This window comes from Nanorana parkeri, unplaced genomic scaffold, assembly GCF_000935625.1.
Source record: "Nanorana parkeri isolate BGI_ZX_2015 unplaced genomic scaffold, ASM93562v1 scaffold1842, whole genome shotgun sequence".
NCBI classification, from domain to species: domain Eukaryota; kingdom Metazoa; phylum Chordata; class Amphibia; order Anura; family Dicroglossidae; genus Nanorana; species Nanorana parkeri.
The window spans coordinates 83,816-100,596 of record NW_017308110.1 but is presented as its reverse complement, the minus strand read 5'-3'; the positions used below and the strand labels follow the sequence as shown (position 1 = coordinate 100,596).

The 16,781-nt window shown below is 40.6% G+C and overlaps 1 protein-coding gene across 4 annotated transcripts in view; it reads right to left on the bottom strand.

Annotated features, from left to right (window-relative positions):
- Positions 1-659: 659 nt before the first annotated feature.
- Positions 660-16,781, bottom strand: part of NUMB (NUMB, endocytic adaptor protein) — a 93,512-nt gene continuing 77,390 nt past the window's right edge. For 3 of the 4 annotated variants that reach the window (XM_018571801.1, XM_018571800.1, XM_018571802.1), the window contains 5 exons: positions 16,280-16,484; positions 14,430-14,765; positions 10,718-10,858; positions 8,275-8,442; positions 660-2,041 (listed from right to left, as the gene is read on the bottom strand). In XM_018571801.1, coding sequence (XP_018427303.1) covers positions 1,311-2,041; positions 8,275-8,442; positions 10,718-10,858; positions 14,430-14,765; positions 16,280-16,484 — 1,581 coding nt within the window. In that variant the 3' untranslated portion in view covers positions 660-1,310. The remainder of the gene's footprint in view (positions 2,042-8,274; positions 8,443-10,717; positions 10,859-14,429; positions 14,766-16,279; positions 16,485-16,781) is intronic. The other variant, XM_018571803.1, reaches the window with a different exon arrangement.

Here is a 16,781-nt window from a genome sequence, read left to right as displayed (position 1 = left end):
AAATATATAAAAACATATAAAACAAGACCAGCATTTTGTCAAAAAGTAACAACATTTATACATAGGTAATACATATATATATATATATATTTTAGGCAATATAGAATTGTGTAAAGAAAATAAAAGACAGGTCTGCAATGGCTTTTACACCATGCAAATACTGTTCTTTAATATGCCTTCCCCCGTAAGTTCAACAAAGCCATTCCACTGCTCATGACTAAAGTGAAGCACCTGCTGCTGCTTCTACTTATTTTGCCCCCCTTACCTGTGCATTCAGCGGCCTAGAGTAAAGAAAAATACCTGGTACTTCCAGGTATGAGGAGCACCTGACTATCTCCCCTTCCTCTCACACAACAGTGATGGTGATTGGCTGTTAAGGAATCCAACTCTCTCACATGGGGAGTCATCAGCCCTGTGTCAGCACCAAATCATGGTCTGCAACTTATTCAGGGATACATTCTTTACTCCCGATGGATACATGGAACAGCGGGGAGCGAAGAAAAGGAGAGTAGAAGCTGCTGCTAGGGAAGCCATTAAAATGTACCTGTTGCTTTGCCCGTCTTGGGAGAAGCACCAGTTCGCTTTAACCCATGTGCTACTTACAGCTGCAAGTGACACATAGCAAATGAAGATAAAACCACAGGCAGTCCAGTTTTTAGGTAAGAATTAGCAGCTAAATCAATTATTATGTACAGTTACTAGCAACTGAATCAACCGTTTCATTTTAACCTTTGGCAAGATTACTTACAAACTTCGACGACCATTAATTAACCCAAAACTATTTAAAATATTTGTAATGCATAAAAATAAAGATTTTGGCTTTATTCCCTTATCTGCCAGTAGAGGGGTTACAATTCAGTGATCTGAAGTGCATTACACCCCTAAGTACCGAGCAGACCAGGGATTAACATATCCCCAGTATTACCACCCCCAATCTTCATATATACATATATATTCTCTTATTTTGCTGTGGAAGCTCAGGCACTGCTATACTGCTTTGCAGAGAGTCATGTCTATTGTTTGTGGCCATGTGTCTTTCCAGGAAAAAAATAAAAAGTACATTTTGACTCTTCCACTTCATGACCACAATAAAAAAAAAAAATCTTCTGTGACTTGCTTGTTAGGTAAGCCTATGAATGATCTGGAGGAAGAACAGTGGATTTTCCCCACAGGTCTTCACCGAATACAGATTTGGTGAGTACTGCAGCTTTCATGTCCATCATTGGTCCTTTTTCCATATATCTCATAGAACATTTATGGCAAAGTGTGTCTGAATCTTTAGGCCAGTCTCTGATAGGTTAGTTGCTGCTTTAGAGTTCTATTTCAAAAGTCTTCTGGAGTTCGCTGGAGAAAGGGTTTGTTGGTGATGGGTTTCCACGAGACTTTGATTTGCTTTCTAAAGCAGCCCACTGGGCTTCGAATGGGTCAATGGCTGCGGATGATGGTGGCCCTTGCTTAGCACCCAAATCCCAGCCACTGTTTTCTACTCCGTTGAATGCCACTGAACCATTTTGCTGCTTGACAGCTGGCTTGAAAAAGGGACTGCTAGTGGTGCTGTTTGTCTCATACGTGGGGAAAGTCTGTTGCTTGACCAGACCCGGTGAAGGCTTCTGCTGAAATACAGGTGGGTGACCTGCAGCTCCAAATACATTAGCAACCATTTGTGAAGGTGTGATGCCGACAACGGGAACACTGGAAGCTGCGTAGCTCATTCCATTAGCCACAGTGTATGGTTGCTGCACAGGCATGAAGGTAGGTGGTAAAGAGGGAACTATGGCAACTTGCACTGTAGGTGGAGGTATAAATGCATTTGATGGGTAAGACTGAGTTGGATTTGGTGCAGCAGCAACAACAGGTTGCAGTAAAGGTTGAGGCTGGAGCACAGGGGCAGGAACAGGAAGAGGGACAGAGACAGGCACAGGGGACTGGCGTTGCTGAGCTTTGACCGTTTTAGACACCTCCTCAAGCCAGCGGTCAGCTTCTGAAGGAGTTCGCTTGTGATTCGACTGGACCAAGGCTGGACTAGATGTGAACTCGGGTCCTGCAAAAGAGTATATAAAAAAATTAGATGCTTTAAAACAAGAAAATAAGTTCCAAAAGGCCAGATGTTGTCAAACATTCGACAGATTATTATTTAACTATAAATAAAATATATAATTCTTTAGTTTACTTAGACATTTGCTGTGCAACCACTAAAGTTCTTTTACATTTTCTAGAGGCAAGTGAGCAATGCAAAATCCCTTCCAATAGCAGCTCTCCTGACTACTGGCTCCCACAATCTTACTTCCTGGGTTTACATACTTTTTCAACATCATATTAAAAAAAAAAAAAAAACCAATTCTGATAGGCCCCATTACAATTTAAAGGTGGTGAATGGATAATAATCATAAATATAAATAATAACATCAACAACAATACCTGAAGCAGAAGGGAAAGGTTATTGGGAAGTTTATCCTTGGAGGTGCTTAAATACAGATTGGAAAGAACCACCAATTTTAAACACATTTGAAGCCCATACATATTTCTGCAGTCCGTGCCACGACGCCTGAAATCCGAGCGATTCTGAATGGGCAAAGCTTTAAAAGGATTATTAAACCCTCAGGTTTTTTTGCATATATCTACTGCTAGCAAGCAGGCGATATATGCAGAAAAACTTTAAACCTGTTTGAAAGGGTCTTTTTTTTAAACTTACCTGTGTCTTTGCCGCGCGCTCCCGTCCGAAAATCTGAAAAATCCCGGGCGGCCGCAAAGCATCTTGGGGCGAGCGCATGCGCAGTTCAAATTTTCGGCCGGGAGACGGAGAGACACAAGTATATGGATGCGTGCACCCGCATGCAGACACCGTGGGACAGGAAGTGCCAGCAAGCACAGAGGAGTCGGCGCTGGATCAGAGACCCGCCGCAGCGCTGGAGAGAAGGCTGAAAAGGACAGGAAAGACGAAGATCGGATTAAGAGACAACATTTAAAGGTAAAAGTGCCGACATTAACTTTGGGGGAAGGGGAAAAAAAGTATGCTTTAATTTCACTTTAAACACTCCATGGGCAAAGTTTGCCTGCCCCATACGTATATACATTCTAATTAGACACTGAGGCAACCCATCATAATGATGGGCCAACAGGACTGTCTGGAAGGCAGGAGGGAGCCGGCAAGCATTACTACCATCCGGAAGTATGACGTTTTGTCTCATCAGAATGGTCAAGGATACGGGTGCAGTCACAGGGCTACAAGCTGCTTAAGGTATGTGCAGGCAATTCATGGAGCACTTTTTCTTTTAATGAAAATTATCCTGTTAAAAGTATAGTGAATTTACACCATATTGTTTTTCAAACTTTTGTAAAAGAACAGAAACACAACTTAATTATGAAAGCTGTTAACTAAATGAAGATGAAACAAGAGAATTGTTTTTGCGTTCTTCAGCCTTTGCCCGCCACCTGGTTTGGTTTGACTCCAAGGAAACTCTTGAACTTCTCCATTATCACTGACTTTTGCAGGCAGATATCGTTTTTTTTTTTTTCATTAAAACACATGTTAAAGCAAGGAAAAAAAAAAATATACACAAAAAAAAAAAAAAGACAAGATAAGAACTTGGTGGGCTCTTTGAAGTGTGCAGAGTTCATAGGACAGCTTTGTATTTCTGACAAGATCAACATTTAATTTTAACCTACCAAACAGATATGAAAAAAATGCTTCCGATTGTATATATAAAAGACTAAAAATGAGTAAATAAAAGAAGTTAATTGTTAAAGGTTTACATAGATTTTTAACCTTTGTGCAGCCAGAGCCATTTTTTCCAAAAATGCACATTTGTTTAGTCTGGAAATCTGGAAGTCTGGGAAATAAGGACTGTAGCCAATAATGGTTGAGGAGCCGAACCAGTTAGCAAAGAAATGGTACAAGAAACATTCTCCAATTTTTAAACAAAATTCTCCAGAAAAGGATACGGAGCCTTAAAGTCTCTGGGAACCAGAAACCGCTTATCCAGAATTTTCCAATCCTTATATAAAAACCAAAATCAAAAATAGGATGAAGAGGAAAAACCTCGCAGACACGCTTAGGTTCATATGGGTCTAGACTAGAAATCACAGAAGTAGAAATAACAGCAGAATCCTCTCATTTTAAAGCGGAATGCACAGCCCCAATTAGGAAGGCAACCATTTCTTTCTGCTGCTGAGTGAATGCATAGTGTTTATGACAAGCATATATTAAGTATATTGTATACATGAGCTGAATCTATGTGCTATGTTCCTAAACCAAGGAAGGAAAGAGTGTGCGCCGCAGGCACCTAGATAAGTGTCACCAATGTCTGTCCCCTGTATATCTTTCACTTCGGACTGCCACTCTTTTCTGAGTGAAAACTACATCAGTATTCAGGGAAAAAGGAGAGAAATAAAAGTAACAGTTGGTGCATGCTGCTAATGAGACAACGGATGGTGTCCTGGGGTATCTCCTCCCAGATCTGGACCAGGGCATCACTTAGCTCCTGAACAGACTGAGGTGCAACCTGGGGGCGTCGGATGGACCGAGACAATGTTCCAGAGGTGTTCTATTGGATTCAGGTCAGGCGAGCATGGGGGCCATTCAATGGTATCAATTCCTTCAACCTCAGGGAACTGGCTGCATACTCTCGCCACGAGGCCGTGCATTGTCGTGCACCAGGAGGAGCCCAGGACCCACTGCACCAGCGTAGGGTCTGACGATGGGTCCAAGGATTTCATCCTGATACCTAATGGCAGTCAGGGTGCCATTGTCTAGCCTGTAGAGGTCTGTGCGTCCCTCCATGGATATGCCTCCCCAGACCATCACTGACCCACCACCAAACTGGTCATGCTGAACGATGTTACAGGCAGCATAACGTTCTCCACGGCTTCTCCAGACCCTTTCACGTCTGTCACATGTGCTCAGGGTGAACCTGCTCATGAAAAGCACAGGGAGCCAGTAGCGGACCTGCCAATTCTGGTGTTCAATGGTAAATGTCAATCGACCTCCACGGTGCTGGGCAGTGAGCACAGGGCCCATGAAGTCTGTTTCTGATTGTTTGGTCAGAGACATTCACACCAGTGGCCTGCTGGAGTTCATTTTGTGTCCTGGAATCTCCTCCATGCTCTTCAGACTGTGCTGGGAGACACAGCCAACTTTCTGGCAATGGCATGTATGGATGTGCCATCCTGGAGGAGTTGGCATGCCTGTGCAACCTCTATAGGGTCCAGGTATCGCCTCATGCTACCAGTAGTGACACTGACTTTAGCCAAATGCAAAACTAGTGAAAAACAGTCAGAAAAGAGGAGTAGGGGAAAAAAATGTCAGTGGCTTCCACCTGTAAAACCATTCCTGTTTTAGAGGTTGTCTCATTGTTGCCCATCTAGTGCACCCGTTGTTAATTTCATTAACACCAAAGCAGCTGAAACTGATTAACAACCCCCTCTGCTACTTAACTGACCTGACCAATATCCCAGGAGTTTCATTGACTTGATGCTATACTCCGATTAAAAAAGTGCTCCTTTAAAAATGGCAGCAAAAGGGTTTTAGGAATATTTTAACTGCAACTAGCGTATTACATAACATTTTACTTTGTGCCAATCTCTTGCAATCCCCCAAAAAGCGGCACTCTGATTGGTAAAGGGAAAGGCAGAACTGGGAGCAAATCTGATAAGCTGCATGCAAAATAGGTTGACAAGGAACATGCTGATAGGATGAAGAAGCAGATGAGCAGAGGGTTTACTTCATCAGTCTGTTGCTGTACTTTCTCTATGCAGTCAGCGGGCTGGGAGTGGAGAGAGGCCATTAAAGTTTTCCTCAACTTTAAGTGGTGTCAACCACCTAGCTATGTTGGCTGGCAGGGATGTGAAAATCTCAGGACTGGATAACCAAAAATTCAAATCCTTTGGTAAGAAAAAACGGCCGCCTAAAATGTATTGTATGTGTGTTTAGTTGTGTGCCTATAATTAAGCTTTCGTTACTAGAAACGTCCTCTGATGCTGTCAACCAAACGCAGCTGTTTTCATGGGTTGCACGATATCTGTCAAAGAACCATATTCAGGCAAAGCCAGTTCCAACCCTTTTGACAGACAGTAAATATCCCACTGCTGCAACTGTGATTTGCCACAATTTAAACTTCAAAGAAGACTTCTTTATGGTGGATTAAACAAGTCCCAAATTCAGTTATGTGATGCGGAAGTTTCAAAGTTAAAAAATAATTGACTGAGCTGAATCCCCCTTCATTTGTGTCCCACATGCACCCTCCCAAATGCAGCAGCTCACAGTGGGAGGGTTTCATCAACAGAGGCAGTGCCGTCAATCCAGAAAGCAGTAGGCAGGACTAGGTGTGGCCAGATGCTGAATGACAAGCTACAGGCTTATTAATCAGTGAAAATACATTTCCCCTTATGAATGTGACCTAATAAGGGGAAATAGAGCCTGGCAACGCTGACAAGCAATATGACAACAGCTGTTTAGCAAGGCAGAAGGTAGAGATGAGCTGCAGATTACGTTTTGGTTCCCATATTAACTAACCATACACTTGCAAATGCAAGGAATAGTATAATGGACATATTCAAGTTTTACTACATTACAAAAAATGTTGCTCTAGAATGACACATTGATTGCTTGTCCACTGCAGAGAAAAGCAGCACTGGTGGCAACGGGATGTCACTTTTGTATCACCTGGCACCTTAGCTATATTGCTGGTGAATTAAACACAGCCTTACTTTTATCTGTATGGAACAAAAGGCAATTCTTAACAACTGAACTCTGATCTGCTGAACACGTGTGCACTTTTATTGCAGTTGACTAATAATGTACACCTGTATTTATAAACTAATATGGTGTGACCATTACATCACTGTAGGCAAAGTTTTTTTTTTTGTTTAACTATAATCAATGACATGCCAGTGTCAAGCTTTGCATGAGCCACTATCATAAAAGCACATTGTAATCTTGATCGTATGGATTAAACAATGGCATGAAATTGTAGACGTTACAGAATTTCCAGCCTTATTGATTAACTGCTAAAATGGTTCAGGAGTATATTGTAAACAAGTAAATTAGAAGGACCCTTCAATGACCCTTCTTAAAATTCTCATCTTTGCTCTGATACAGGTCTCTGGCATTCCCAGCATAGTAGTGGGGCACACATCTACTGGCTACTGAAGCTCTCACAATCCACTGTATAATTCTGTGGGTAGCAGTAGACTAAAGCTCAGAGCAAAGCCCAGGATTTCAGGAATCACCATGAAGCCTGCTTTGTTGGGTTCCTGTTTTATAGGTTTTGGCTATTACATGTTCACTTTGCCCCACAGACATTTAAATTAGAGGTGCACCGAACTGGAAATTTTAAAACCGAAACAAAAAAAAATTGTCAGGCCGAAACCGAAAATGTTTTTTATTTTAATTTTTAAAAATGTTTTATTTTATAAACTTTTAATTTTTTTCAATATTTATTTTGTATTAATTTTTTATTAAATATTTTTATTTTTTATATTACTTTTAGGGGCTTCAGGGAAATAATAATAGGGATTTAAAACAGACCCCTGATATTTCCCTTTTAAAATAAAAAAAAAAAGAGATTGAGGACACAAAGTCCTCAATCTCTTTTCTGTATCCTGTTACAAATGAACAGGAATGCTCTGTGTGTTCCTGTTCATTCATAGCATGAGAACATAGTATGTTTACTATAGCTACAACTATGAATGAACAGGAGGTGATGTAGATCACTTCCCATTCATAATTGAGGATATAGTACACATACCATGTCCTCAATTATCTACAAACACTCAGCGATCACTGAGTGTTTGTACCTTGCTCTCTCTGACACGCTGTCACAGGAGGCAGATCGAGCGGTGTAGGGAGGAGAGCCCAGCCTTCTGTGACAGTGCGGCCTGTATCCGCCCCCCACACTGCTCTGTCGGACTATGATAGGAGGTGCTCTCCTCCCGCAGCACTCGGCCGGCTGTCACACTTCCTCTCCTCCCCGCTGGGACACAAAGCAGCGCCGAGCGGGGAGGAAAGAAACCAGGGATGCGCCGATGTATCAGCAGGAAAATGGCACTTTTGGCATTACGCCAAAAGTGGCATTTTCGGCCGATATGTTTCAGCGGCTGATATATCGGTGCATATCTAATTTAAATGGCATTTTTTTTTTCACCCAAGGCTCATCTCCAAAGCTCTATGGAAGATAAAAATTACTAATGTACAGAAATCATTTCTAAGAATGATCAATCATAGTAAAACATGGATAACTCCAACCTAATAAATGAATACGTTTAATTTAGTCTTACCTACTACTGTGGCTACAGGTGCTGCTCCTGTGCTAGTAACTTGTAAGGCAGCAGCTGTAGGGGCATGTGCCCATGGATTAGTCTCCCGAACTGGTGCTGTTGTGGGGGCCACAGTGACTGGTGCAGGTTTAGGGGCAGGCAGCGTGAATGCAGAAGTGGTGCCATTTACTAAAAATGACAACAAGCAAGCATGTTAATTTCAGCTGGGTCATGCACATAAAGTTAGGAAAACTGTAGCAACAGAACACAGCAAGTTGGATGAGTTTAGCAGAGAGACCCTAAAATATTAAAGTACAGTTCTCTCAAACAAAGACAAATGAAAGACATGGATTAAAAATAAAAAGATTAAACTAAGCTGTAAGAATGGTGGGGTTAAATGGAGAACTATGGCCATTTTTTGCCATGGTTCTCTTTAGGGTAACAGGACCCAAAACTCAGCATACAGCAGGCTATTGCCCACTATACGCATGCAGCCGGGACGGATCCTGACAATATTGTCGGGATCCATCCCGTTGTGTGATTGCCCACCCCGTCCACTGTCCAGCCTTCCAGTCAGTGCTGGAGGAAAGGAGAAGGGGGAATACCTGCAGGGAGCAGTGCCTGACAGTCACCACCCTCTGCAGGGAGAAGATCGGGAAATGAGCGATCAGCGGTATGTGATTGCACAGTTTACGATCAATAGAGCCAACGTGTTGCAATGGAGTATCTTCCTGTCATGTACTGTCCCTTTGCTAAGAAATGACTGTAAGCAAGTTAGTTTATTGTGCAGCACCGTACACGGGGTTAGTAAACATGGACATCAGTTTTAGGGGCAAATGAAAGACAGCACATTTTTAAAATAGCTTGCATTTGAGAAGCCTTTATGACCCAATTGAATTGTGTTCATTATGCATTAACAGTGCATTACCATTGACTTGAGTACTAGATAATGGCAACAGTGGTGCTAAGCATAAGTGAACATTGTTTGATATGAGCCAATTCAAAATTCAAACAAAAAAATGGCACACAAGCATTTGTTCTGCATCCAATGACTACTACAGAAAACCACATATAACAAGAAGAGCCCAGGGATTGACTGCCAATACTATTCAAAGATATATCTTACTGCAAAGTTTGTTAGAGCGATTTGCAATGCATGTTAATGCAAAAGACTTCAACCACAGAGCTTATAAGCCACTTTATTGAAAGCGGAACTGCAGGCACCATTATGTTTATGTAATCTATATTTTATATAAATTTATTGTTTAGATATAGGTTATGTGTATCATCTACTGACTTCAGCAGTGTACCTTTTATCATCCCTTTTCATGTGTGTTAGTACCGCTTGTGGACACCAGCACCACAGCTATGACTGACACCAGTGCTGGTGTCTTTGTTCACCCCTTAGTAGGCTGCTCCCATTCGGAAAACACGCAGCTGCAGTGTAATCACAGCCTGCTTTTGTGAATAGGCAAAGAGCACATGTACACCGTATGGCCTCCTTCTGAGAGACTTTTTCATAAGTATTTAAAAGCTCTATCACTACCTGTGTAGTGTAAATAATAGTACAACAGGATCACTGCTCTTTTAGCTAATGGTATCGCCACTCTAGACTTCGTACAATGGTGTCCCTGTTCTATTACACTAATAATAACACTGGTCTACACATTTTGGGAAATGATCGACCTCTGAGATAAAATGTATCAATTCTTACATATTTTGATTGGATGAATTAGAAAAAAAGTCATAAAAAGGTGCTGGTTGGTTGGCTAAAGTTTTAAAGATATTTCACAATAAAGATTTATACACAGGCGCGTATATTTGCCTACAAGGGAGGGAGGTGTCTGATGATCATGATGCCTCGTAACTTCGCCAAAGTACGGTAGAACAATGAAAATGGTACCACATGGATGTATAAAATGTATCGTCACTTTGAGACTAAAGATTATTACCCAACTGTAATTTATTATTCTTTTATTGCAAGGTACATTTGTCTTGGTCAGATCTACACATCATACAGTTACATCTGCTGGCTTTGCCTAACATTTCCAAGGAACTGTTGTTATTGGTATCAATAAAAAAATACATTTATAATGATTGGTGTGGCACCATTTTCATTGCTATATCCCATTTTGCAGATAAGTTAGGAGCATAAATCGCACATTCCCCTCGTAATTCTGAATTATTTTGATTCTTGAAAACTGGAGCCAATTAATACTCAGGACGTAGTTTTCCTTTATTAAAGACCCAATTCTGGTAAAATGTAGCTACTTTCATTTCCGAGGCTTTCTTCTTGTAGACCAGTGTAATACTACTTTCTATCAGCTTAAAGGGATCACAGCTTTAGCTAGTTAAAAATCTATGTTAATTTAAAAAAAAGCTAGAATACAAGGCAGTAAACCTGTAAAATAGAATATACATTAGCCAACAATAGAAACAAAACTGCAAACCATCCAGTACAAACCTTCGAATGGTGGAGACTGTGGAGTGGTTGGTTTGGTCATAGGAGCTGATGTGAATGGGTCTTCTGTTGGACCGCTGAATGTATTGGTTATCTGGGAACACAAGGCGCTGATGCTGTCAGCCTCTCCTTCCATTTCAGCAACTAGAAAGAAATATCACAAAATTGACATTCAAACTATAAGAATGGTTAAGTAGCCCTATGTCTTATAGGTTTTGTAATTTAATTGATTGGGAAATCCCGCGATCGTACGATAAATCGCACAGTGTACGGAAGGCGTGCAACCGTTTCTACTGTACGGTCGCACGTCATCCTTCGCCAAAACCCGCCGACAATCGTACGATTCTCGGCGGGTTAGTGGCCTGCTTGTGCGACAACAGCCGAACGGGCCGGTGTGCGCACGCGCACACTGCCTGTTTGCAGTCATCGGAAGCCACCCCTCATTGCAGTCATCGGAAGCCTGAGGGGCGGGCTTGCGATGATCGCAAGTACGATCTGCCTGTCCAAGATGGGCAGATTGTACATTTTTTTAATCCCTTTACAACCCTCGCAAGACAAACAATATAAGTGTTTCTCCCATCCACCCCATTTAAAACCCTTTGGTTTTCCCAGCATCCATTTGGGGATCCCTCTCTCGTTCTCGCTTCCCCAAGGATCTGCCATTTTTAATGCTCTCCATTACAGAGGAGCTGGGGTGTTAATGTTTACCATAATTACCCTTGCCTGCAGTCTGCTGGCAGATCTCTAGTACCAGTCGTACTAAACTGTCCGTCCTAAAAAAGGGTTAACGATCACCAAGGATGCATATTTATTTTTTGTTAATGTCCCTATTTTTGTCCTTTACCTTCATACTGCCATTTATTCTAAGAAATAGACGCTTGCCTATTGTGTCTTATGTATAAACCTGCCCCAATCGAAAAAGCTGAACAGCATTTAAACCAATGTTTAAGTATGCTGTGTTAAAGGGAAAAACACATATAGTGAGAGTTCCATAATTTTGACAGCAAAAGTGGAAATACACTTTAAATAAATACAAGGTGCACACATGCCATCGGAGTTTCAAAGCATGCAGAGGACAATAGCTTTTTCCCCATTGCTCTCTAAATTAATATCTATATGGCCCATCTAAAGTGTGACAGTTGGGGTGTCCCATTAAAGTGACACTAAACTCAGGAGTTAAACCTTAAAAAAACATTCAAGTACCTGAACTATTAACAAAAATGTATCTTGTGTATCCCTGAGCTGTAGATCATCAAATCATCTCTGAAATCATGCTGCCAGTGTCCTTCCTTCTTCAGGGTGGCTGCTTTTGTTCCCCCTGTGTGTTTTGCAAAGTAGTCACTGCTCCAAGCTCACTCCTGTGATGGACTACAATGTAAATATACTGTAAATATAAATTAGTAAACTAAACATGAGACTATAGTCCATCACTGTAGCGAGCTTGGAGCGGTGACTACTTTACAGCACACACAGGGACCATGGGGAACAAAAGTAGCCACCCTCCAGAAGGAAGGACATTGTCAGCACCAATTCAGAGATGATTGGAGGATCTACAGCCGAGTGATACACAAATAAGATACATTTTTTGTTAATAGTTAGGGTACTTGAATGCATTTTTAGGATTTAACCCCTGAGTTTAGTGTCACTTTAAGCTAGGTATGATATTTGACCTTGAGCTATTCAGACCTGTAAAGCAAACCAGTTAAAAGAAATGTGTTTTGAAAGAAATGCTGACTAGGCAACTTATGCTTTTAGGAGTTCTGCAATGGCATTCCCCATATTTATCTCAGTACAGGTTCCCATTAAGTTTAGCTGCTGCTAACTGTGAATAAAAAGAAATATTCTTATGCAATACTTTATATTATATATACACACACATTTCCTTTAAAATGTCAATGCACCACTGAGAATGTCAACACAAGTGTTATTCGCTCAGCAAGTCAATATCAAATCATACTACTTTTATTTTTTTCTAAGCTCACTATATGACAGAGCAGAATAACATAACTGTTATGTGTAAAGTACACTCAAGGTTTAGTCAAACAATATGCATAAAAGACCAGCTTTTCCATGCAAGAAGCCTTAAAATTACTAGCTACTGTGGCATATTCTGTTGACTGCAAATGTTTTATGTTTTGGATACACTGGGGATGCCTACAAGACATTAAGGAAGGATGCTCCTGTCCTAACCATTTTAGTTATGGAAACTAGGTTTTAAGCACACCATGACAAATTTTCTATGAACCCCCTAAAGTAATATCCCCCAATTATTCACAAAAATAGTTTATTTCTAATAACTCCCTCTCTCTGCACAGTAAGGAAGAGGAACCACCAAATGTCAACTATAATAGCTGCATTATGAAGAAAATCATAAAAGTAGAAGAGAATAGTGTACTTTAATTATTCTTTAAAAAGTAAAAAAAAAGCCTGCCCTTTAACCTGCATGAGTTTGTAAACTGTATTGTGATAGGTTACAATTACTACATATATTCTGACTATACTGCTCTTAAAACTAAATATTATTGAAGGTAAGTCTGCCAAACAAGAGTATTAACTGGCAAACATTGTATACATTTGTAAAGTGTTTTAAAAAAAATAGTTACAATATGTGCTTTTACATTATACTATGCAAATAATTTTTAGTCAAGTTTACATGAAATATCACATGAAACAACTGCCAGCAGCAAGATTCCAGAGCCAGGCAGTGGGCGGGTGCAATAGCCAGCCTGCTATTGGCAATTTCAAATGGCAATAACCAATAGCCAGCTGGCTATTGCACCCACCCACTGCCAGGTGTCAATCAGCAGAAGAGAGACCTGAAGGAGAAATTTCAAGGTCCCTCTTCTGCTGTGTCCCCTTCGATCCGTGCTGCGAAGAGTGGGGAACGGAGGGGACACAGAGCTAAGGTTTGGGGGAGTTTTCCTCACTGCTGGGCACCAGCTGCAATGGTTTGAGTCCTCTGACACAGAGCCGATGAAATAACAGCTCTGATCGCTAAAGAGAGAACTAGGGGATCCAACCAACTAATCCATAATGAGAACTGTTCACAACTATTCTCATTATCGATTAATTGGTTGCAACTCTATACATCACTAAGAGTAAACTTTTGCTGTGCTCTCTTAAAGCATAACTGAACCATCCTATCGTTTTGCAACTGAAGACTATGCAATCTTAGCCTCTATTTAGACCTGCAAGTGCCATGGTGTTGCACAAATGATCAGCTATGATACCAGCCATATGAGGGCTTGAAATTTCATTTGAGTACCAACATAAGCACACTGGCAATTGTGAGTACACGAATACCTTGAATGCAGCATACACTGTACAGAATGGATATGAAACACTGCAGAAAACAACACTGGTATGTTTAAGGATTTAATAACATTAGACATTTCTAAAGAGCTTTTTGGGGGGAAACTGTTGAATTGGTAGGTTGTGCTTTAAGAAAAGCATGAATAAAAAGAGATATAAAAACCTATGATCTTTAAAAGAAAAAAAGGCTATTAGGGTTGTTTACGAAAGCTTCATCTCCCTGCTCAGTACCGGAGAAAAAAACTTTGCCGGGGTTTTCTTTCATTAAATCTTTAATTTTGCTCTCTACATTTAAAATGAGCCTCAAATGGCTTGGAGTTCATTTGACTTATTTTTCTCTTATGAGTATAGACATTTCATGCTATAAAAAATGGAATGAAGGAAGATAAATAAACTGTCTTACCTGGGTTTGTGATTTGGAAATCTGTCTTCCTCTGCACTGTTGATGGTAATTCATTGATACGCAGAGAAAGCTGACGTTTAAATGGGGACATTTTCTGGCTGAGGGCAGGAAATCCCCTGAATGAGCCTTGCCTGGCTAACTGTTCAACAGGGGCATGTCTGCGTGGAATTGCATGGGGGTAGTTCATATCTTTGCTATCCTGGTATATATGGACCTCAGATGTTGGTGAAGTTTGCAGCACTGGAGCAGGGGCCAAAGTCACAGTAGCAGCAGCAGTAGTAATAGTAGTAGCAGCAGAGACAGCCGATGCCACCATTTTTAATTCAGCATCCACACCTAAATGAATACAAAATAAAATGATCAATTGTAAAATGACCTAAAATCACTTATAGTTCATGTCATTTTTTCCCCATTTGCCATCTATAATTGACATATATAGTCATTTGCAAAAGTCTTAGGAACTTTATAGAATCCACTTAAACATCTTAGATGGTCATTTTAGGTTTTTCACATTAGTGGGTGAATAGAAAAGGACATGTTAGAATTCCAAACATACTTCTGCAAACAGTGAGCACAATAAGTTATTCTGGATTGTGTCAAGGCACATATTATTCAAGAACACTTGCCATCATGTTCTAGTAGTTAACCGATTAATCGAACTTAATAATCGGCTAACTAATCGATTTTGAAAATAATCGTTAGCTGCAGCTCTAGACCTAACATCTACCTTGACACAGTCCATGGTGACTGGTTTAGGGTTAAGCATGCATAAACTGTTCAGGCAAGAATTTTGAGACTGGCTCGTTCGACAGAAGTTGACTAAAAGGTCAACTTTTGTTGCATAAAAGGGGTACAGACGCTGCTCGTACTTCATCCAAGTCAGTAGAACTCCAAAATTTTAGACATCTACTTTATCTAACCTTTCTTCTTTCTATTCTTTATCTTTCCTTCTCCAGGGTTCTTTCCTGCCTACTTATTTATGTTTTTCATGTTAAGTTAACAGGAGTTAGCTGTAGAATGTACATTTCAATTTTCTTCCGGCATACTGGTAATGTCTGCTGGTTAATATGGTCTTAACCTCCTCGGGTTGCATACACCATCTCTTACCTATGACTTGTTGTTGTAATGGGTTTACTATGCATTACTGAGTGCCTTACTATGTGCAAGTGGCTATGGTCTGTATTCCATTTGCTTTTATGTTTTATATCTTCTGCTGCTCATGTATTACCTGAATATGAACAAAAAAAATCAATAAAAATTGTCAATTTGAAAAAAAAAAAATTTGAGACATCTGGCCAGCTTTACCCATGTGGGTATAAATGCTTGGATAGGTTCCTGACACACAGAGCTAAATGAAAGCTGTTTGGCTAAGTAGCAAAACATCTTCAACATTATAGAACATGTCCAGCCAAATGCTACTAGCTGCACTTATTAACACATTAAAATTAGGGATGCACCGATACTAGTATCGGTGCCCATATCGAGTATTTGGACGATACTCCCGATATCAGATCTTCCTCGCCAGTCGGGAAGATGGCCAAATCAGGGAGCCGGGCGGCAAGTCATTACCCACCCCCCAAATTCCTGATTGGTCAGAAAGCCGGTTCCATGCTTCCTCCTCACCTGGTGACGAGGGAGCATGGAGCCGGCTTCCTGGCTAATCAGGAAGCCGGGTGGCGAGTCATTACACGCTGCCCGGCTTCCTTAAGAGACTTCCGGTATCGGCAAGCAACGAAAAATAAATCTTGGTACTCATACCCTGTACTGAAAAAACGGTATCGGTGCATCCCGAATTAAAATATAAGAACTAAATAAAATGAGGAAGGAAAGAGATACATAGAGAGGGGTACCTTTCTTTGAATCTTGAATCTGTTTCATGATTTCCTCTCTCTCTGCCTGTTCTGTGGCAGTAGTAACTCTAAATGAGCCTTCTCGTGTAAAGGTGGTTCTGCTGGCATCAAAGGTAGCAGTCACACCGCATTCTTTTTCACGTTTTTGTTTTCTCTCGAGACAGGCAGCAAAGGCACATCCAACAGCATGGCTTAACCTCTCCCCCTGGATTCATAAGCAGAAGAAGGACACATGATAGCATAACAGATTACTCAAAAGGGTAGGATGTGAGATACATGAACATGTAAAAATGGATTTTGGAGGATTTTAAAAAGGCAGAGACTTAACTTTCCTAATTTTAAATATAATAATCCTATGAAGTAATTATCTGTATTTGGAAAATACAGTTTCCTATTATAAATTAGCCAAATGCTATTATAATTTCTCACAAGCTCAGTGGCTTATGCAGTCATGCGTCTGCGTATGTATATATATATATATATATACATATATATATATGAT